The sequence below is a fragment of the Balaenoptera borealis genome (genome assembly GCF_965194805.1).
Source record: "Balaenoptera borealis genome assembly, chromosome: 3".
Lineage (NCBI taxonomy): Eukaryota > Metazoa > Chordata > Mammalia > Artiodactyla > Balaenopteridae > Balaenoptera > Balaenoptera borealis.
In genome coordinates, this window is record NC_138866.1 from 40722463 (window position 1) to 40746220 (window position 23758).

A 23758-nucleotide genomic window follows, 5' to 3' on the forward strand; every position below is an offset into this window, starting at 1 on the left:
CACCACAACGAAGAGTAGCCCCCGCTCACCGCAACTAGAAAAAAGCCCGCGCGCAGCAAAGAAGGCCCAACGCAGCCAAAGATAAATAAATTTGTTTAAAAAAAATTACATATTCTTTGTGGGTACAGATAAGGAAAACATTTACTCAGGGTCACTGAGGAGGGCTCAGCTACCCGGACTCCAACTGAGTTGGCTCAAGTCCCCAGTCCGTGCTCCTAGCACTAGGAGGCCCAACCTGCACTTTCTCATTCAGCAATGGGGCCAGGGTCACTTTTCAAGGTGCTTTCCAAATTTAGGTGGACACGGGGCCAGTCCTACTCAGCCACTGGGTTAATTCGGGGAAGGGGTGGGGGTGGCGTGGGGTGGAAACAAATTGACGGTTTGTTGGGTTCATCTAGTTAAAGAAAGAAAGATAAGAAGGGGGAGGAGGAGGTCGAATTCATAGGTTGGAATATTTGTGCTCTTCCTGAGCTTCGAAAACTATTTGCCCGCAAAACAACTGTAAAAGAATCGTTCTTGAGATTATAAATGCTGTGACTACCGTACCAACAGGAGTATCGCCAAGTGCTTGAGTCATCCACGCCGTCTGTTCCTACTGCAACCCCTTATTAGGAGCACAAGCAGGCAAAGCCTGGGCAGCGATCGCCGGGCGGGGCGCTGGGCCGGCATCGCCCACGCCCAACGCGCGCAGCCGAGGGGCGGCTCCCGGCCGGCGGGGAGCTGGTCTGGGTGCACCTGGCCACTCCTCCCTTCTGCCGGCTCTCTGGGCGGGCCCGGGCCGGGGGCGGGCACGGCGGCGGCGGAGGCGGCGCTGAGGCACGAGCGTTGCCGCGCAGCTTAGACTCGGTCGGTGGCTTTGTTGGTCGGTCGGTTTTCGTCCTGCGTAGCAGGGCGCGCGCGGCCGCGATGAGCTGGAACCTGCTGCTCTGGCTGCTGGCGCTCTGCGCGCTGCTCGCGCTCGTGGTGCAGCTGGTATGCTTCCTGCGGGCCGACGGCGACCTGACCCTGCTGTGGGCCGAGTGGCAGGGGCGACGCCCAGGTGAGGACCCGCAGCCGCCTTTCCGGAGTGGGAGGCCAGGCTCCGTGCGGTCCGATTTCCGCTGCCTTCGCGTCCCTCGCTAAGGGTGGCGTTGAGCTTCCGGGAAGCGAGGCTGCGTCTTTCCCCGGGGCTACGGTTCGGGGAGGAAAGGGCCGGGGCCTTTTGTCTTCTGTCCTGGTCCATATGGACTTGCCTGGTTGCCAGCGTAAGAGAGCATTGTGGGGCGCCCACAGATCTCAGAATTCTCAAGCCCGCTCCCAGGGATTCCGATGCAGCGTGGGAGGACAATACTTTGAGAAACAGTGCGTTCTTAAAGGAGACTCCTTTTGAGGCTACTTTGTGCGGTTGTTTATCTGCCATTTCTCTCTCTACTCAGAGTAACGAAATAAAATTTGAGGTAATCCAGAGGCACCCACATACCTGCTTACTCACTGGGATAAAAGTATAACCATAGAAAGAACCGGATTGGCGTTTTGCCTGGAGGAAGATCATTACTGGCATACTAAAAGGCGTTCTGCCTGTCTCACTTTTATCTGTGCCCTGCTTAATATTTGATGATCGTTTACTAAACGCATTCTATGTGCTAAGCACTGGGCTTAGGCCCTTTTCACACATGACAGGTCACCTTTACAGTGACTCTTATAAAGTAGGCATTATTAAGCTTATTTTCCAGATAGGGAACCTAATGCTCAGAGAAATTCAATAGACTGCCCAGAGCTAGGCTTTGGATCTGTAAGGGCCAGGGGGGAAGTGGGATTTCCCTGGACCTAGTTTCCTGTATGAAACTATCCAAATTATGTGAGGAGGTTTGCTTGGAAGTGATAACTAGTATGCTTTAGAAGTGGAGCCAGGCATATGCCCTGAGAAAACCATAATTCAAAAAGAGACATGTACCACAATGTTCGTTGCAGCACTATTTACAATAGCCAGGAGGACATGGAAGCAACCTAAATGTCCACTGACAGATGAATGGATAAAGATGTGGCACATATATACAATGGAATGTTACTCAGCCATAAAAAGGAACGAAACTGAGTTATTTGTAATGAGGTGGATGGACCTAGAGTCTATCATACAGGGTGAAGTAAGTCAGAAAGAAAAACAAATACCGTATGCTAACACATATATATGGAATCTAAATAAAAGGTACTGATGAACCTAGTGGCAGGGCAGGAATAGAGACGCAGATGTGGAGAACGGACTGGAGGACAGCGGGGGATGAGGAAGCTGGGACGAAGTGAGAGAGTGGCATGGACGTATATACACTACCAAATGTAAAATAGATAGCTAGTGGGAAGCAGCCGCATAGCACAGGGAGATCAGCTCAGTGCTTTGTGACCACCTAGAGTGGTGGGATAGGGAGGGTGGGAGAGAGGCTCAAGAGGGAGAGGATATGGGGATATATGTATACATATAGCTGATTCACTTTGTTGTACAGCAGAAACTAACACAACATTGTAAAGCAATTATACTCCATTAAAACTGTTATAAACAAACAAACAAAAACTGGAGCCAGGGAGGGAAGAGGAGCCATATCACTTACACAGGGATGAGAATTGGTTCTTGGGGACAGGAAAAAATCTTAGATGGTACAATGTTTTATGCCCCTCCAAAGCTCATCTCTACCCAACAAAATATTATTCCTTAGTATTTCATTTTTCTTCTTGGGTTTTTGGGGGGTATAGCATGTGTAGTGCTGACATTGAGTTCATGGAAAATACATTAACACATGTGCACGATCAGGGCTACAGAACTATGGCAAATAGATGGCTGTGATTGGTACACTTTCTCTTAGTCATATGCTCCATCTCAGCAGATGGAATGCATGTGCCTGTTGGCTGCTTTGTGGATGTTTGTGTTTGATCCTCAGTGCTTTTGTGTTAAATTGGACTTTGAGAATTACATAAAAATACCTTATATTTTATTATTCTATAAAAGTTATTCAACTGATAATGTCAAGTGCTGAAAAGGAAATACGTTGACAATATCTAGCAGCTAGTTAAATGAAAAGTTATTTTTAACATATCAAGTAAAAGTTAAGGTGGCTAAAGGTAATTTTTAAGAAATTCATTTAGTTTTTTCAGTGTCTTACTTTTGCTGGAAAAGTATCAGTTTTGAAGGTTTTTTTAATACATTTAATTACTTTGCTATTATGTAGCTGTATAATTCGCCAATTTACATATGTAATATAATACATTACAATTTAAGTAAATACATTACAAGTTATTTAGCAAAATAACTTTTGTAAGTTTACAGTTGTAAAGTTAAATGTTAATAGCTTTTAAATTTTAACTTAACTTTTTTTTTTTAATGTGAATTTCCTGTATATTTTATTTATTTATTTTTTGGCTGTGTTGGGTCTTTGTTTCTGTGCGAGGGCTTTCTCTAGTTGCAGCAAGTGAGGGCCACTCTTCATCGCGGTGCGCGGGCCTCTCACTTTCGCGGCCTCTCTTGTTGCGGAGCACAGGCTCCAGACGTGCAGGCTCAGTAGTTGTGGCTCACGGGCCTAGTGGCTCTGCGGCATGTGGGATCCTCCCAGACCAGGGCTCGAACCCATGTCCCCTGCATTGGCAGGCAGATTCTCAACCACCGCGCCACCAGGGAAGCCCTTAACTTAACTTTTAACTTAATTTTTAAATTTCACCATTCTTAAACCTGCATTGACTGAAGAGTAAACTTTATAGAACTCCTTTTATGTATAAAGCACAGATAGATATATGTAAATACATAAACAGATATACAGTATATCTGTGAAATTTAAATGTCTTGGAGGAGTTAATTAGGAAAAAATGACTAAAAAGACATTTAGGGGCTGGGGGTGGGGGTGAGGTGATAATGAAAAAACGTAAAAGGAACATGAAGATAGACTCAAGTTCCCTAAACAGCTCAGCCTGCAAAGATGGGCAGACTCTTTTAAGATTAAAATAAAATTATCCTCTTTTTCTTCTCTATAGGTTTATTACTTTCTGTCACTTTAAAAAATAGACAATATACTCACATAAGGCAAATTTTAAAAATACAAAAGGATGTATGGTGACAAGTAAAGCTCTTTTCCACCCTTGTCTCCCAGCCACCCAGTATGCCTCTTTGGAGGCAACCACCATTTCCTGCCTTTTATGTATCCTTCTGGAGATAGTCTCTGCATTTCCAAGCCTGTGTCTCACATGGTGACATTTAAGAGTGACTAATTTTAGGTATTGCATGTAGATCCAGAAAAATCCATGGCATCAGTCCAGAGTAGGAAAAGTCTCAACAGCAGCACATATGAGGAAGACTCAGATTTTAGTTGGCAGTAACCTCGGTGTGAGTCAACTGTGAAGTGCCAGAAAAGATTAGGCAATCCTGGGAGATGTTTAGTGTCTGATGGAACAAACTGCAAACAACAACAGATGTCTTCTGAATACCTGCTTGTGTTGGCCTCTGTGCTGGGCACTGGGGACACAGCAGTGACTGAGCCAGCCACTGCCTGGGCCCTCACGGAGCCTCCCTTCTGAGGGACAAGGGAAGCGAGTTAGTCATGTCACTTTGCTCTGAACTGTCCAGACCCCATGGGAGTCCTGTGTCCTGCTCTGGTCAGCTCCTTTCAGTAGGAACATTGACCAGCTGGAGCTTGTGCAGAGGGTGTAAGCAGAAGAGTGAGGAAATCGGATGCCATGCCATCTGAGGGAAGGTAGCAGAAATTGGAGGTGTTTAGCCTTAGAGAAGCAAGAGATGAAAGGACGTAGGGAGGACATAACAGCTGTCTTCAAATAGATGAGACACTGTCATGTGCAAAACAGGCTTGATTTATTCTTCCTGACACCACAAGGCAGAACTGCTGCCAACGGCTGCCTGCCGATCCATAGGAGTTAAAGTTATCAGTGTAAGAAAGAATCCCTGAACCCCTTGAATGATTAGACTTGCCTTGAAAAGGAACCAGTGCCTCAGAGATAACTAGCTTACTCTTCCTGTGAGGAAATTAAGTAGAGACTAGTCAACAGCCTGAGGGGAGAATTCTGAAACTGGGTTGGGGGTTGAACTCTAAGTGTCCTTCCAACTCCAAGAATCTGCTTTCAGAGGCTCTTTAGGGGAGGCCATTATGTATGCCAGATTCTGTTGAATTGTTAAACAAAAGTTGGTGCTGAATAAAAAAGTTTTCTTCTCCAGAGTGGGAAGAAGGGTGCCAGAACTGCAGGTGTACTAAGGTAAATGTGAGCCTGCGGGTTTTCATTGTTGCATTTAAATAATGTTTGCATATTGGTATACAAATGAAGAAATCTTTGTTAGTTCTGTGCTAGTTAGTAAATAGTTACAAATTATATTCACCTTGTAGTCTTGTGTATTGCAGAACTTTGGAACAATGAGTAGTCATTGAATGACTATCTGAATATACGTTCTGCTATTCCTGATAAAGTCCTTCAGGAAGGTTGCTCAGTTGAGCCTTTCCACAAAAGTACATCAGATGTGGGAGTTCCCTGGTGGTCTAGTGGTTAGGACTTGGAGCTTTCACTGCCGTGGCCTGGGTTAGGGAACTGAGATCCTTCAAACTGCAGCCACAAAAAAGAGAAAAAAGTACATCAAATGATAGGAAAGCATTGTAGCCCAGACACAGTATTTGGGATGTTTCTGTCCTTAGTTCAGATATTTACATGACACCTCTTTCCTGAGGACATTTTCTTGAATGGCTAAGACAGTTGGGTTCTAAGATATTGATCTTATTAAAACGTGGTCAGTGTAGGCTAGTGATCGGAGTGTGGGCTTTGGAGCTAGATATACCTGGACTCCTATCCTAGCTCTGCCAGGGTTCTTGGGTGTTTATTCAACAGTGATTTATGGAGTGCTTTCTCTATGCGAGTCTCTGTGCGATGCACTGAGGACACAGCAATGAATAAGGGAGTCAGGGTCCTAGCCTTAAGGAAATGTACAGTCTAGTGCTGTAAATTAATCTCTGTAAACCTCAGTTTCCTTTTCTATAAAATTGAGATCATTCTTGTTTCATAAGGTCCTTGTGAGGGTTTTAATAAAGTAATATGTTTAAACACATAGGAAGCAATGAAAAAATGTTAAGCCATTAAAGTTAGTAACCCCATTGCCCGTGGCTGGAGAAATTACAACATACAATGTGTTTTGCTGCCAAAAAGTCCATTTGTTAAACAATTTTAGCTACAATTACAGTTGACATTTTATTAAGCACTAAGTATGTGTCACACACTGCTCTGAGTGCTTTACATGTTTTAACTCATTTCTCTCAACAGTCCTATGAAGGAGGTTTTATTATTAATTCAGTTTTCCAGGTTTGGAAAATTAAGGCACCGAGTTCTCACATGGGAGCATTTCATTGCTGTGTGTGACACAGCTGAAACTTGAGCCCTGATAGTCTCCAGAGCTCGTACTGATTACCCGCCAGTTAGGTTTTAGAATTGTTTGACTAAAACAGTAAACTAGTTTCCTGATTTTAACTTTTCTGATCTAAAATCAGCAATGTGTATCTTAAATAAAACCTTGTTTGCTATTTTTGATAAATAACACATTTTAATAAATAAGGAACACTGCACTACAGTGACTCTCTACGAATTCAGGTGGACGGTGGCTATCGTGTGCTTCAGTGCAAATAAGTTTTTCACTGGAGAATAAACCACTCGTCATTGCTTTATTTTACATTTTTACAATCTTTAACAAGATGATACTTGGGCAAGCAGAGTACATTTCATTGCTCATATGTATTTCTTCTTGGATGAACTACTAGATTCTTCTAAGATGAAAGCTCAGGCATTTGGGGGGCACTTTTACAAAATGACCTTTAGTTGATAGGCATCAGATATGATTGACAAATGGGGAAAACATGACTTTAAAAATCCAGGGTGATTCTACCATACCCTAGAGTAGAACTTGGTATATTCAGATTTGCAAGAAATTAGAATAATAGAATTGAAAACTGGATGGGACTTTTAATGATCATCTTATCTGAATCCCTCATTTATGAATAAGGAAAGTGAGAATGTGAGTCTAGATACTTTCTATTTACTTACCCTTCCTTTTCTAGATCAAAATATACAGATAAATAGAGCCTTAGAGTCAGACCATGGAGTTATACCTTGAAGTAAAGTCTGGAAAACTCACCAAGAGTCTAGAATACACAAAATAACATGTTGATAACTGTTACTAATATGATTTGTAGCACTAGTTAGGAAGTGTTTTCTTAGGATATTTAATTAAAAAAAATTTTAAACCACTTTATTGAGGTATGATTATCATATAAGAAACTGTCCATATTTAATGTATACAACTGGATGAGTTTGGGGATAAGTATACACCTGTGAGACCACCACCACAATCAAGGCTGTAAACATAGGATATTTAAATTTTTAAGCGCCACACATTATGTCTTCTTATTCAGTGATATTGTATAAAACTACTTTTTTCCTTTGGTTAATCTTTGATTTATGGATGTAACCTGTAGCTTATTTTCTCCCCTCAATCCCCACTCCTTTTTCAATAGAATGGGAGCTGACTGATATGGTGGTGTGGGTGACTGGAGCATCAAGTGGGATTGGTGAAGAGCTGGCTTACCAGCTGTCCAAACTAGGAGTTTCTCTTGTGCTGTCAGCCAGAAGAGTGCATGAGCTGGAAAGGGTGAAAAGAAGATGCCTTGGTAAGTAAATCTAAAATAGCAGCAGTGCTTCCTAGAAGTAAATCAGAACCCAAAGTCAAAACTTGGGAATTTTAGAGGGAAGAGGGGGATCCTCCTGGGCAGTAGACTCTGTTTCCAAATGCTCTGCGTGCTTTGATCCAAGTCCTCTTCCTTTTGTCATCTCTTAGTTAGCTGGCCTGGCTTTTTCTTCTCTTTTTCTGCCACATTTCTACTTTTTTTTGACACTGGTTCTTAGCAGTAGGGAGTGACCATCAATTCTCTCAAATGCTAGTGGATTTTTAGTGACCAAATAAATGTCTTACATTTTCGTCTTAGAGAAAGAACAGTTTGGTTCTTATGTATGATATACATGTATGTAACCAGAGAAATTGAATTGACATTTTGTTAAAACATCAGATATTACAATCATATGAAATGGTATAAGATTTTTGTTACCAGGATAAAACAGGAATAGAGTTTAATTTTTTTTTTTTTTTGGGCACGCCACACATGTGGGATCTTAGTTCCCGGACCAGGGATCGTACCCATGCCCCTTTGCAGTGGAAGCACGGAGTCTTAACCACTGGACACTAGGGAAGTCTCGGAATAGAATTAAGTTTGAAAAATGCAACTTGAGGTAATATTTTTCATATATATAGGACAACAATTTTTTTGTCTGTTTGGGTTTTGGTGTAGTTATGTTCACAGTGAAAGCAGCCTCAAGTAATAAAGTTATTATTTCTCATGGGACATTTAGTATCTACACTGAAATAATTTTGAATTTTCCAGTAGACCATTTTTTTGGTCATTTACCTGTCATTCTTTAAAAATCTTTCTTTCACTTTGCTGATGGAACTAACCACCCAGAAACAGAGTTAGTTGCCACGGCCACAAGCCCTCTTTCACGATATTGCTTTCAAAGGCTTCTTGTGTTTCTGAACTGGGCCACTTCTTAAGGCAGTTGCTCCTCCAATGTTGAGACTTGCACTGGCAGAAATGAACCATAACAGCATTTCTTAGCTCGAGTAAGGGTGTTTCCCTTTTATTTGTCAGATCATTAGTGCAAACTATTTCTTTTAAAAAACAGTTAATGTTTCACAATTTACTCCTTTGCCCATAAAGCCTTTACACCTCTTGTTTTCTCTACTTACTTGTTTTTCTTATTGAAACACAACCTTGTTGTATTTCAAGGTTAGAATTCAAGGAAATTAGTTTCAGTTGCTCTTTTGATGAACAGAAATAGAAAGGGCCATTACAGCACAACATGTTTCTTGGTTGTGAATTTGATTGTATCCTTTTCCTTGTTTGCCTCCTGGAATCCTTAGCCTCTGGAAGGAAGCTTCTATGTGTCATGTGACTGGAGGACTCAATTTCTTATTGATTTTCAGCATAAAATTTTAAAAAATGTGTTTAAAAATCAAGTAGTGAACCTATCATATAACAGTTGTACAGATGTACCTCTGTACTTCTAAAGAAATTGCTCTAAAATTTTTGCTTTTTTTAGCTTGTAGTATAATCTTGATTTCTTCTAGAGTCTGTTCCAATATTAGGCTGTATATATTCAAGCTGAAGAGAGGAATTCTACTTCCTGTGTACCCAGCTTTTTGTCTGATGATATGTTGCCATATCACTACCAGTCCTCTTCTTGGTCACTGAAGAGAACCTCAACCACAGGGCCACCCAGAAATGAGTTCATTGCCAAATGTGGTTGTAGGGTGGGTGTTAAATGTTAATGTAAATAGCACATGACTTCCACATTAATTTTTAAGTGTCTTTATTTAGAGAATGGCAATTTGAAAGGAAAAGATATACTCATTTTGCCCCTTGACCTGACTAACAGAAGTTCCCATGAAATGGCTACCAAAGCGGTTCTCCAGGAGTTTGGCAAAGTAAGTAGCATTTTGAGTGCATGAATCTTGCTTTGAAGTAGCTGCAAAAGAGATTCGCATCTATGGTGCTGTCATTCAAAGGGCTTTAGGCAAATGGGTTCATGCAGTGTGATGAAGGCCCATGAGTTGGGCCTCTTAATCTCTGAGACTGTGGCTTTATGTAATTAGAACTTTTCCTCCCTTAACAAATACTAACTCCTCCATGTAGAACAAAAGAAGCTAAAAATCCACTGTGCCTATTATTTTTGTGACACATTATTTTCCATAAAAAGTCACTTAAGTTGAGAATTTAGTTCCATAGGTGAATTCTGATTTTCATTTTATCTTTTTTATTGCTGACTTCTGGAAATATACCATTGATTCATCAAGTTAACAATATAACCAGCCATCCCTGGGAATTCCAACAATACATCTACAGGTCATCCTAAAGTGCCCCTTTTCTGATTTTCTTTAATTAGATTGACATTCTGGTCAACAATGGTGGAGTATCCCAGCGTTCTTTGTGTGTGGACACCAGCCTGGACGTCTACAAGGAGCTAATAGAGGTTAACTACTTAGGGACGGTGTCCTTGACAAAGTGTGTTCTGCCTCACATGATTGAGAGGAAGCAAGGAAAAATTGTTACTGTGACTAGCCTCCTGGGTGTTGTATGTGCACCCCTTTCTGCTGGCTATTGTGCCAGCAAACACGCTCTTCAGGTAAGGCTGCCAAAACTCAACTCGGATAGAACTGACCTGAATGTGTATATGGGGCATATGGCCTTCACTGCAAGAGATCATTGGAACTGGGTAGTGATGTATGGAGACAGAGAGAGACCCAAGGAGATCTCGGGTAGAAGACTTACCCAGAAGATGCTAAAAAAGACTTGAGCCTTACATGCCTCTTCCTAATTTAGCAAACATGTATTGAGCACCTACACTGTGTCGTGCACTGCAACAGGTCCTGGGAGTATAAAGATGATAAGATATGTATGATATGATCCCTGCCCTTGAAAACTGTATAGTCTAGTTGACATGTCACCCTTTACCTTTTCCTCATTTCTAACACATCTTCATGGCAAATTTGGGGTCTACCCCTTGTTTCTTCTACTCACATTTCAGGATGTACTTGTCCTCCTCATTTCTGTGACTTCTTTTTCCTTCCCCATTGTTGTTGGTGTTTATCTTACCTGAATTTCTAAATGTACATGCATGTCAGACATAGGAACTGCCCACTGAATGACTAGCCCTGCGTTTCATATCCCTACTGGGACTAGCCTTGACTCTGTTTACTCTGATTTCATTGGAAGAAGAAAATCTAGTTAAGGCAGAGTCTTGGAGAAAGCTTAATTTGGCTTGCATAATTTATGAGATGTGAATATTAGAAACGGATGAATTTTTAATGTTGGCTTAAGAGTGGATAAGAAATGTAACTAAACTATAACATGGAGCAAATTAAATCATAAGGCCAATAGGAGAATGATTAAGAAAGACAAATGATTTATAATTAATGCTGTTGAAGGTCAGTTTAAGTAGAATGTTTCACTGTTGGAATAATGAGATGCAATAGTTGAATGGGTCATCAGTCACATGAAAATTTGAAGCTTTGGTTCCTTAGGATCCTCTTTCTGCTGTGCAGAGCAGACAGTTGCAGAGTGATGAAATGAAATACGGGAGTGATGATTTCCTCATATTTGGTAATGGGGTATCATTTACTTCCTGCAGAGCAGTTGGGCAAGTCTCAGGCAGGCAGATGAGGGAAGTTGGCCACCCCATCTGTTTCGCACTTAGTATCTCATAAGACATGCAGGATGCTTTCAGTCAAACACAATATGAGTTGTCTGGCCTGCCCTCCGAGACTCACTGTTTTATTATTGGATTTGATCATCTGATACCATGTGGCAGGTTGAGACTCTGGTTATACCAGTAGCTGAACACTGAGACCAGGAGGCTCTTTTTGAAGAGCACATTTCCTTCCCTGATACCCAGCAAGCTAGAGAGTGAACTTATTTGTCATTCAGAAGTTCACACACTATACTAGATGTGATTTCAAACAAGGAGAGGTTTTCGTGTGTGGTGTATTGGCTTTCATGGTGTCCTCTCCCCTCTTTTGCTTAGAGTGGCAGAAGGTTAAGGGTGCAGGAGTTCATTCATGAAGCCTTCTTTCCTGTCCATCTGAGTCAGGCACCGTATTAGTCTCTGACAGCGTGAACCCTCAAAGACCCTGTGTTTGTTAGGCATCAGCATTAAAGGCTGGTAACTGTTTGATGTTATTGGATCATAAATGAATGCACCCTGGGTTAGCTGCTTAGGCTTTTCAATTAATTCAGTTTATCACAATGTAGTCTTGGAATATTTCCTGATTTAGAGAGGAGGTGAAGGGGTGTAGATGTTTACTCCCTATTTGGTTTAGAAATGGGCAGTATCTTTTAAGTCTAGAGGGTCCAGCTTGTTTTTACAAAAGCCATTGAGTAAGCAATCATATTACATTTTTAACTAGCCATGTACTCTCTTACTACCCCCAAAATATAAATCTTTGCTGAAACTAATTGTCTATTCAAATAGTAATTGAAAAGGTTGAACTGTTCCGCTATGATAGTTTCGGTTTAGTACTAATCCCCGCTTGCTCCCCCTTGCCCCAACATCTGCACTTTAGGCCACTTTGAGGGAGAAAAAGAAACCCAGCCTTAGTGACGCTCGGTGGAGAACACGCAACCCTTTTGGGGTGGGGAGCTGGCGGCGACTGGGTGGGAGGGTGTATCAGACTCTCCAGGGGTAATCTCTCACTAATCCAGTGCTAAATCACTGGTGGCACGAGCTGCCACTGCCAATGCGGGGATGAACCATTCATACCTGGAAAGAGCTGAGAATGCCTCTTCTAGATTGCCTTCAGTCTTACACTTAAAAATGCCTCTTCTTGTGTAATTACATTTCCTATCCTTTACTCAGGCATTTCAGGACATATTTTCTGCTGCTGTTGGCCTTCATAAAAAGTTGAAGAAAAGTAATTCAGTGCTATTAGTAAACATGAGATATGTGTCTGTATTTAATTTTACTTGCTTTTTTTTGCCTTTTAGGGATTTTTTAATACCCTCCGAATTGAACTTGCTACATACCCAGGTATAATAGTTTCTAACATTTGCCCAGGACCTGTGCAATCAAATATTGTGAAGAATGCCCTAACTGAAGAAGTCACAAAGGTAAAAATTTCTAGTTGGGGAATAATTTGAATGCGTTAGTAGTTATACACTGGCATTATATCACTATGCCTCAGGGTTTTCATGTTAGAATTGCTTATGAACTATTTACAGAACTGAACTCAGCATTAGGAAAATTGTTAAGGTTAGCTGATAGGGCTTTGGCATCCAGTTTTAATAAAAGCTAAAGAAATTACTAAGATAACTGCTTATAAGTAATCCACTATTATGTGCACTATCAGTATTTTAAAAACCCAGTTTTAATCAGTTCACAAATTATAGCAACATTGAAAGGTTCTGTGTGGCTGAATTTTAGTACATTAAATCTTACTGGGATTTTAAAAAAGGGATTATGGTGAAGGAGCTTAGAAAAAAGCTTGTTGAGTTGTACTAATTTTAGTTTAGCCTCACCCAGGCCTGTGCTTCCCTCAGCTCATAGATTACACATAAGTGATCTATCAAATTAATAGTGAATGTCTCATGAAGAATCCAGTATCACTCACTAATACAAAAATCCCTCTAAAGGCCATGAAATTTTCCTTCTTCTCCACTAATATTTCTACTGAGATATAAATCTATATATGCTTCTATGTAAATGTTTACGTATACAGTTTACATTTTCACATTTTCTGTGGAGGCACTATGGTAAAATAGAATAAGCACTCTATTATAGGAATCAAGGGACTTGGAATATAGAACTGGCTACTACTAAATGATCTGTGTGAGCACAGATAAGTTACTGCCTTTCTGGGCCTCAGTTTATTTGTAGAATGGTAGTGGGTTAACTAGAGTAGCAGTACCAGATTTGTTCAATACCAAGAAACCGCTTTTATCTTCTTCCTCCATTTCATCCCCATGGACTCCATATTTTATAGAATTTCACTTGCTAAATGTATGTATTAATAATTTGTTTAACATTTTTTACTATTAAAGTAAACATGGAATTTTTGGACATGGAATTATCATTAAGTACTTTAAGATGGTACAATTCTAATTGAAAGCAGAGAACCTTTATCTTTTAGTTAGCCTGCACAATCTTATCTGGTTAAGTGTATGAATTCCATTAGGCTTTTTGAAATATTACAAATAGCTTATAGGCACCCATTAGTACCTGTGGGGACTCCTAAGGGGCATGAGGCCACATTAAAGGAGTCACTCAACTAGATGTCTTCTGGGTCCTTTCTAGCCTAAAAGTTCTGTGATATACCTTGGATAAATACACATTCCTCACTAATTTTTCAAAATTTTCTTAGACTACAGGCAGCGATGCAGATCAGTCCCACAAGATGACAGTCAGTCGTTGTGTGCAGCTGATGTTAATCAGCATGGCCAATGATTTGAAGGAAGTTTGGATCGCGGATCAGCCTTTTTTGTTAATGGCATATTTGTGGCAATATATGCCAACCTGGGCCTGGTGGATAACCAACAAATTAGGGAAGAAAAGGATTGAGAACTTTAAGAATGGTGTGGTAAGACCAATTTATACATTTCTGAATACATATCAATCTTGTAGGAAAGTATGACATCTTCTAGTGCTTGAAAACTTTTCTTACTAACCTTCCACTAACCTCATGATATAAATACAAAAGGTATAAAAAGTTTTCCATTCCCCCATGCATATCTGTTGGTTTACTATAAATTACTACTGGTCTTGGAGAAAGTTTTCTACAAGGTAAAATCAAATCAAGGATTGCCATTTTTTCTTCTATACTTACTGTTTGGCTAGTGTATGGGCCAAAATGCTTTTTCTCTACCATGTCTCCCCACAAACTCCAACCCATCCTACAAGTCTACATCCTACAAGTGTCACCTCCTTGGGTTGATACCTGGCCTCCCCTCCCATTTCTCCCCAGGACTTGGTGCACCTCAGCCCTGTGCCTACCTCCGTCAAAGCACTTCCACACTATTAAAAGAGATGCACTCTTACATGTAGTGCTGGTTCCTTTGACTTTGTTCCAGAAGCACTTTGCACATCTGAGATGTGTCTAGGAAAATATGCTGATCGCTCATTCTTTCAGCACTCATTCTTCCAGAAAAGTAAGGAATGTTATAAACTATTTGAGAAAATTGTGACCATCAAAAGAGTTTAATGTATAAACAGCACAGGATATGTAATGAGTTAAGCTAAAAATTATAGATCATATAGATATGATTATGCAAAGAAGCATTATTTCTGTGGATGGTTTTTACTGTTAAAGTATTTCTTTCAGTGATTACTACCTTCTTTTAGAAATGTTAGCAGGGATTGTATATAAGGAGAATTATAAAATGGGATCATACCATTTGTATCATTATATAACCTACCACTATTTAAGCAATCACAAATTGTTAGACATTTGTTCCAGCTTTTTGCAGGACAGTGAAAATGAATTAGTGAAAAAAGCAAAAAACAAAAGAAAACAAAATACTTAAAGAGACTTAAAGGTTATAAAACTTTCAATATGCACTAACATGTCTAGAGCTTGAAAAATCATGAAGGGGGCTATTCATTAACTACTAACCAGTTTGCTTTGGGCCAAAACATTTGTAAGTGTTTTGGTAACATTAAGTCCCAACACTGGGACTTGGTAGTGTGGGATGGTTCCAAAGGTAGAGCTTCATCAAATATTACATCTGAGTTTGAAATTTAGAGGACAGCAGATACAGTGGCATTGTGCCCAGTGATGGATAAGAGTTGAGAGGGAAAGGCCACCTTACTAAAGAGGTGACACAGCATCCTGGTTAAGAGCATGGAGCCTGGTGCTGGTCTACCTAGGTTGAAATCCCAGCTCTACCCCATACTCGTCCCATGACCCCAGGCAAGTTACTTCTCTATCAGTCAGTCTCCCCATCTACAAAATGGAGATTACTGATGACAATAGCACCTAGTCATAGGATTGTTATGGGGAGTAAATGAGTTAGTATGTGGAAAGCTCTTAAAATATACCCTGGAGTGTTATGATTATTAAGTATTAGCTGTTAATGCTTTTGTTTTAATGGCAGGAGGATATTCAGCAAACAGATAGTAAAGATCAAAGAGTTAAATAATATGGCAGAGAATGCATTATAGAAATAATTGTTTCAGAGGGCAAAGAAGGACTAGGGGCTAGAGTATCAGTCCCACTGTAGCAGCTGTTCTTTCAGGAATGTCCATAGGAAGGATTTTTTTTTGTTTACAGAATACCTAACTGTAAGATATAAACATCACTCAGTAAATCTAGGCACTTCATTACATCTCACATTTGCTAAAAATGATGACCTCTCTCTTCCTACCGACATCTTTAAAATATTGCTTACTACGTGGTCTTACTGCTTTATCACTTTATGATAAACTGGGCATCCTTTCATTTCCCAAAACCATTTCTGAGATATACCTTATTCTTTACACAAAACCCTAGAAACTTTTAAAAGTTGTTCATTTTTTTTTTTACTTAATTCTCTCCTCCTTGCTTCTTTCCTCCCCACCGTTATTTTGTATTGTATATATCCATCTCCTTATTGAAATTTGTTTATAAGCATCTAAGTTAAGAGAATGCCAGTATTATCCCAAACTAAATGTACTTGTTGATAATACTTGAATTTGTTTCTGTCATTTAAGCTACGAACATTATATCTGGAACTTTGTTTTGATGAATCGTTATTAATTTTAGGCATAAAGAATTGCATTGAATTTTGTGTTATAATTTATTTTTGTCTTATTTAGTGCAAATTCTTGAAAGTGGTAAATGGATATCTTCCCAAATGAAATGTCACCTCTTAGACACTGAGTTGCCTTGTTTTACTCTTTAAGCAATGTACTCTAAAGTCCACAAAAGATTTTGAAGTTGTCTGTCAAATATTTTAATTCTAAAGACACTGTTCTTTGTATTTATTAAGGCAAGTCAGTGTAGGTATGACATGCTGATCCAGAAGAGTAATAATAGAAATTTCAGCATTTATGAAATGGCATAGTCAGATGCTAACAAATGACAGGGGAATAACTATGCTAAGCCCATTAGAGATATTTTTGTGTAGATCTAGAATTTTGGCTATGATTTTTATTCTGATTTAAGCATTTGCCCAGGTTTTATAAGGATTCTCAACAGTGAATCATAATGATATAGCTCCTCAAAACAGAAGGAATTAATTGTCAAAAACCGGGGTAGAAGAGACTGATTCATGTTTCTGTCATTCTGTTATAGGATGCAGATTCCTCTTATTTTAAAATCTGGAAGACAAAATATCAATGAAGGAGTACTTGCATTTTCCAAGCCAATGGAAAGAGAAACGGAAAACATGACAACAGCAATTTTCTTATGCACTGAAGACTTACTTATTTGTGATTTTACTTCTTAATAGATACAACTTTCCTTTCAACGTGTAATAAATAAGATTGCCAGGAGTCTTGCAATAAGGGTATTAATGCATACTACATTCCTGGATTAAAGAGCATTTTAACATACTCTACCATGTATGCTTAAAATCTAGGTTAGCAGAATGCCAACCAAAGAATTACAGTAATCCATTTAGCATAAATGCATGGAATATTACATGAAGCAGAGTGCTGGGTAATGGGCAGATATAAAGAAGTGTCTGAAATGGCATGCCTCCAAGGTGCTTACACTCTCTTGGAAGAGTTGACAGGTACAAATGACTGGAATTTGAAGCCGTAGGTAGGACTCATAGCAGCCATTATTTATTAAAAATCTATTATATGTCATTTGCTGTACTGAGGTGCTTTGTAATTAGTTAATTCATTTATTTCTCATAACAGCCCTCTAAGCCCTCTGTTATTTCTCATAACAGCCCTCTAATAGATGAAGAAAGAAATGCCCAAAGCAAGTAGGTGTTACTTTCCCAAGGTCACAGAGCTCGTAAGGGGTAAAGCCTGGGTTAAACTCAGCTCAGGAAGATTCCATTGGCAACTTCTTATTTTAGTTATCATTAATTTTACTTTAATCTTTAGCACCTTATAGTAGAAAACATGCATAGGCCACAATAGAAAATCAACAAATATTCCTTGACTATTTACTGTCAAGGGAGAAGAACAGGGGAAGAAAAACATGGTTCTTATGTATAAGCAGTTCACAGTTTACCTACAGACAAGGTAACACCCATAAAATAACTGGAATAGTTGGTGGAGAAGTTGGAGACCACCCTGGTGGCTATCTTTGGGAAATGGGGAAGGTGTAAATGGTGGAGTGACACCATGAGGTATAGCAAGTAAAAGCAATGGAATAAATGCACACATGGCAAGATGGATATATCCTAGAAGCACGGTGATGAGTGAAGAAAGTAAATGATGACTATAACAATTCTGTTTGCATATACTTAAATTTATGTGCACAGAAGATAGTGCTCATTTTGTCCACAGGGGATCCCAGATAATGGAATTATTAAACACAGGCTTGAAAATTATGTTTGGTATATTGAAAGATGTAAAACACAAGATTGAGTATTTCAGCAGCAACCTAAGTGTCCATTGATGAATAAAGATGTTGTGTATATATATACAATGTAATATTACTCAGCCATTAAAAAAAGAAATCTTGCCACTTGATACAACATGGATGGATCTAGAAGGCATTATGCTAAGTGAAATATGTCAAAGAAAAACACCACATGATCTCACTCATATGTATAATTTAAAAAAAGAAAACAAAAAACAGACATACAGCCACAGAGAAAACATGGGTGATTATTGTGGGGTAGGGGGCAAAATAGGTGAAGGGGATTAAGAGGAAAAAGCCTCCAGTTATAAACCCCTGTGGGTTTGTTCCTATTGTCTGTTGTTTCTCTTGGATTTTGCTCATGTTGTCTTATCTCCTCACGTGCTTTATTTTAGATTGTCCAACATAAATATGAAAAATTATAAAAATAACTTAAAAGGTCCAGAGAAGATGTACATTTGCTCTGGGTAGTAGCTAGGTACACTACACATCCAGGGTCACCTTAATCCAGTTTTAGGGATTGAAAAGATTGAAAATGCATCTTTTTTTTTGTTCACCCTCCTTCTTTGGAGAGCCCTGGACTCCATTTTTTAACCCTCTAACTTAGTAGCAAGTCTGCCAAAAGTGTCAGTTATCTTCTCAGCCACCTCTTCCTTAATTGGCAAATGTTCCTAGAAGAAAAGCAGCTCAAATGCTGAGCTCAGGTCTCTTAAGTTTCATTTTGCCTTGGATCTTGGTTAGTGATATAATTCTTCACTGTCTTCTTGGTTCTCTGATACCTTTAAACAGACTTAAAAATATTATTTTGCCCAGCTTTCCTAATTCTCTGTGAGATGTGTCATGTGAATTACCTAGGCACTACTAAGGTAGAAGTCAGAAAAGCTGGTTTTAGGGCAAGTTCAATCAGGTCAGATATTTTGAATATATGAGATGGAGATAGTTACATATACAGGTTCAATGCTAAGAAGAGAGGTTGAGTACATGTATTTGAACATCATCAACTTATTGATGATATTTTAGGTCTTGGGAGTAAATGAGATTGTCTATGGTGACACGTAGAATAAGAAGAGGGGGCCTGAACCAGTTGTTAAGAAATTCCAAAATTTAGACGTCAGGTAGAAAAGGAGAAGCAGCAAAGGTGATTGAGAAGGAGTAGTCAGGGAGACAGGAAGAAAATGAAGATAATGTAGTGTCAGGGAAGCCCAAAAGAAAAAAATTCAAGGAGTTGTCAAATGTGTCAAATGCTACTTAGAGGACAAATAAGACGAGAATATAAAAGTAACTATAGTTGACCCTCGAATAGTGCTGGGGTTTTAATCTGCATATAATTTATAGTGGGCCCTCTGTATCCATGGCTCCTCCTTATCTGTGGATTCAATCAACTTTGTATCTTAGTATTTACTACTGAAAAACTCCATGTACAAGTGGACCTGCACAGTTCAAACCCACGTTGTTCAAGGGCCAGCTGTAGTTGGTTTGACAATATGAAAGTAAATAAGGACTTTAATAAAAACTTTATTTGGGGGGATAGTAGAGATGGAATCCAGACTGGAATGTTTTGACAAGTGAATGAAGATGAGGAAACTTGGCCATGAAAAGAAATGGAGGGACATGGCGGCAGTTTGAGAAAAATTCATGGTAAAGGGAAAGCGTGGCTTGGCACTATTATAATACTGAAAATCTTTGAACAACTTAAAATGCCCATTATTTGGGGGACAGTCTAATAATTTGTCATATCTATCAATGTTGTACAGTCATTAAAACTGATAACTAGTGTTTTTAATGATATGAGAAAATTTCCCTAGGTGACAAAAAAGGTATATATATATAAGTTTCCAGCTAATAAATCTCAGTTACATAAATCATAAGCCTGAGATCTGAACTCAGATGTAACACCAAACCCTATCTTATTAACTATACTATATTGCTTCCCCCAAAATGACTTAACACATGAATCTCGTGAATTCATTAATTGAAATTAGTCCAAAAAGCTATCCTTTAACACTGCTGTATTGAACTGTTCCACTTAATAAAGGAATAATAGTAATAAAAACCTAATTGGTACATTTCAAATAATTTCAATCATTACTAAAGAGAATGTATTACTTTACTACCTACTCAGGAGGCTACTACAGATTAAATAACGGGTACTATAGACAGAAATAAATAAGGTGTAGAGGAAATTCATGTCCCAAATGATGCAGATTCATTGTTCATCCTCCTTATAAGTACCTGTAAAAAGTTCTAAGCAGCAAAAGAGTGAAAATAAAAGCCTGATCACATGAAAAATTTTCTCCCATCTCTTTCTGCCTTTAGTTCAAACACCTTAAGACACTAATAACTGGTAGTCCTACCGGATCAGTCATTCTTCAGAAGCAGTATATTCAGTTGAAAAGAAATGCATAAGGAGCCAGATCTACAGAATGGCCTCTAACAGTCATAATCAGATTACCTTAATGTTGCTAATTCTGTGAGTATTCACATGATGAATGGGATGATCTTTTCCTTTCAAACATATCAAAAGGATACTTGGAAAAAAAAAGAAAGATTTTTTTTGGAAGAGATTTTATTGAAAATTTTTAAGGTTTCTGAATTGAAGTATATGAAAAGAAAATGAATAGATTATATGGAAACAGACCATGTTAAATATTAAAATAAAATAGCACAAAGTTTGAAAATACTATAAAATTTAATATTTCAAATAAATATATATACATTATGTAACCTTCAGTAGGATCCATTATCTTGACTTAAAAACACTGATATGTGTATCTTTTAAGCATGTAAAAATTACATAGTTGTTGACTTCTCTAAGGCAAGTCACTTATCACACATTTAAGAAAGCATTAAAAAATTCATTATATAATCTTACACAAATGTTTTATATTTACCAAAGCCTACCACACTCAATAGGGCACAAATATTGGCCAACTAATTCTAACTTTTATGTTAGACATAAACTTGTTGTTTTAAACCATTAAGATACCTAAGAGAATCAACTTTATAGAGCTTAGCTTTTCTTAGGCATCTGACTTGTGGGAGGAGAGACAGAAGTCCAGTGAAGTTATGAGGAATCATATTGTTAATTTTCTAGACATCTCATTTGCTCACAATACAAGTTAAAATGGGCTCTAAAACAAATGTATATGGAGAGGTTTTGAAGAATAAATTGGATATCCCAGGGGAGGATCAGCCGCTTGTACTGTAAGGTTTCTTAAAAGTAGTGGATGAGCTTGTATACTATAACGTTCCTCATCATCATTGGTGGCATAAAGCAATTCCCATGAAAGATTGGCCCACTGACCTCTAACAGCTTCAGCATTTAACTTCCCAACTTGGATCAATAATTCTTGAAGGGTAAGTACTCTCCCAGTGTAAACTCCCTGTAAAGAATAAACAAGGTGGGAGGGAAAGAAAAAGAAAAGAGATTATATTCAGGCCTTTATTTATAAAATTAGAGAAAAATTCCATTGTAGTTAGGCAAACTTAAACAGAAAGTAGTGTATCAAAATGTACATGAGTTGCTTGTCTTCAAAATCAAGAATCACATCTAACTGATTGCTCTCCAAATAAGTGCAAGAGAAAAAAATTTTCTGATAGCCACTGCACTCACTTCTCTTTACTTTCCTCTCTATTCCCTCATCCCATCTGGCCTCAGCAATGCGTAAGTCATAAATACTAGTCAGTGAACAATCATCCAATAGGCTCTTTTCAAAAGCAGCTTTATTGAGATATAATTCACATTCCATATAATTTACTGATGTGAAATGTATAATTCAATGACTTTTTAGTATGTTCAGATACGTACAACTATCTCCACAATTGTAGAATATTTTCATGACCTAAAAAAGAAATCTTGTACTCTTTAGCTATTATCCTCCTATCCCTTAATTTCCCCAGTCATTAGCAACCACTAATGTATTTTCTAATCTAATGTATTGATTTGCCTCGTCTTGGAAATTTTACATGAATGGAATCGTGTGGTTTTTCGTGACTGGCTTCTTTAATTCAGCATGTTTTCAAGGTTGATTCATGTTGTAGCATGTATCAAGTAATTCACTCCTTTTTATGGCCAAATAATATTCCATTGAATGAATATACCACTATTTGTTTATTCATTCATCAGTTGATGGACAGTTGGGTGTGTCCATCTTTCAGCAATTATGAATAATGCTGCTATATTTGAATTTTCATGTGGATTTATGTTTTCATTTATCTTGGGTATATAGGAGTGGAATTACTGGATCATATGGTAACTCTATGTCTAGTTGAGAAAATGCGAGAATGTTTTCCGAAGTGGTAGTACCATTTTACATTTCTGCCAGCACTGTATCAGAGTTCCAATTTCTCCATATCCTCACCAACGCTTATTATCTAACTTTTTGATTTTAGACATCCTACTATGAAGTGATGTCATTGTGGTTTTGATTTGCATTTTGCTGATGATGAATGATGAGCATCTTTTCATGTGCTTATTGTTCCATTTGTATATTTCCTTTGAAGAAATGTCTATACAATCCTTTGTTATTTTTAAATTGGGTTAAGTTATGCTATTTATGGTCTAGCCCTCTAGTATATTTTTCACTTAGTTCTTTTTTATAATTTCTATCTCTATTGATATTCTTTCTCTATTTGATGTGAGATTGTCATCATACCTTCCTTTACCTCCCTTTTTAAATTGAGATATAATTGACATATTAGTTTCAGGTGTACAACATGATTCAGTATTCGGATATATTGTGAAATAATCACAATAAGTCTAATTAACATCCATCACTTCTTGACATGACAACTTTTATTACCTACTCTCTTAGCAATATAACAATATACAATCAGTATTATTAACCATACTGTGCATTGCATCCCCAGGTCTTATTTATTTTGTAACTGGAAGTTTGTACCTTTACCAATTGCACCCACTCCCACCCTCTGGCAACCACCAATCTGTTCTCTGTGTCTGTGAGTTTGGTTTTTTTCTTTTTAATTTTTTAGATTCCACATATAAGTGAGATCAAATGATATTTATCTTTGTCTGACTTATTTCACTTAGCATAATACCCTTAAGGTTTATCCACTTTGTCACAAATGGCAAGATTGCCTTTTTTATGGCTGAATAATATTGCAGTGTGTGTGTTTTCTTTATCCATACATACATCCGTAGGTATACAGGTTATTTCCATGACTTGGCTATTAAAAATAATGCTGCAATGAGCATGGGGGTGCAGGTATGGTTCTGAATTAGTGTTTTCATTTCCTTTGAATAAACATTCAAAATTGAAATTGCTGGATAATACGGTAGTTCTATTTTTAATTTTTTGAGGAACATCCATATTGTTTTCCATAGTGGCTGCATTAATTTACATTCCCACCAAAGAAGGATCCCCTTTTCTCCACATCTTAGCCAACACTTGTTATTTCCTGTCTTTTTGATAAGAGCCATTTTAACAGGTTATGAGGTGATAGTGGTTTTGATTTGCATTTCCCTGATGACTGGCGATGTTGACAACCTTTTCATGTCCCTGTTGGCAAACTGTATATCTTCTTTGCAAAAATTCATATTCAGTCTACTCAGATCCCCTGCCCATTTTAAAATCAGATTTTTTTGTTTTTGCTATTGAGTTATATGAGTTCTTTATA

At 38.4% G+C, this 23758-nt stretch overlaps 2 protein-coding genes across 10 annotated transcripts in view; one reads left to right on the forward strand and one right to left on the reverse strand.

Annotated features, from left to right (window-relative positions):
* The first annotated feature begins 760 nt into the window (after window positions 1–760).
* Window positions 761–17391, forward strand: DHRS7 (dehydrogenase/reductase 7). Of its 2 annotated transcripts, XM_082386706.1 has the most exons (7): window positions 761–1039; window positions 7518–7670; window positions 9432–9538; window positions 9997–10236; window positions 12594–12716; window positions 13967–14182; window positions 16874–17391. In XM_082386706.1, exons 1-7 carry the CDS (start codon window positions 907–909, stop codon window positions 16919–16921), a joined length of 1020 nt encoding a protein of 339 aa, XP_082242832.1. In that variant the 5' UTR covers window positions 761–906; the 3' UTR covers window positions 16922–17391. The 2 variants fall into 2 exon arrangements, with proteins under 2 accessions (XP_082242832.1, XP_082242833.1); XM_082386707.1 differs by lacking the exon at window positions 761–1039 and having other exon boundaries at window positions 7542–7670; window positions 9419–9538.
* Window positions 17392–18870: 1479 nt separating this feature from the next.
* The window catches only part of PCNX4 (pecanex 4), a 44690-nt gene continuing 39802 nt past the window's right edge, over window positions 18871–23758 (reverse strand). For all 8 annotated transcript variants that reach the window (XM_082386465.1, XM_082386462.1, XM_082386463.1 and 5 more), the window contains one exon: window positions 18871–21504. In XM_082386465.1, coding sequence (XP_082242591.1) covers window positions 21253–21504 — 252 coding nt within the window. In that variant the 3' untranslated portion in view covers window positions 18871–21252. The remainder of the gene's footprint in view (window positions 21505–23758) is intronic.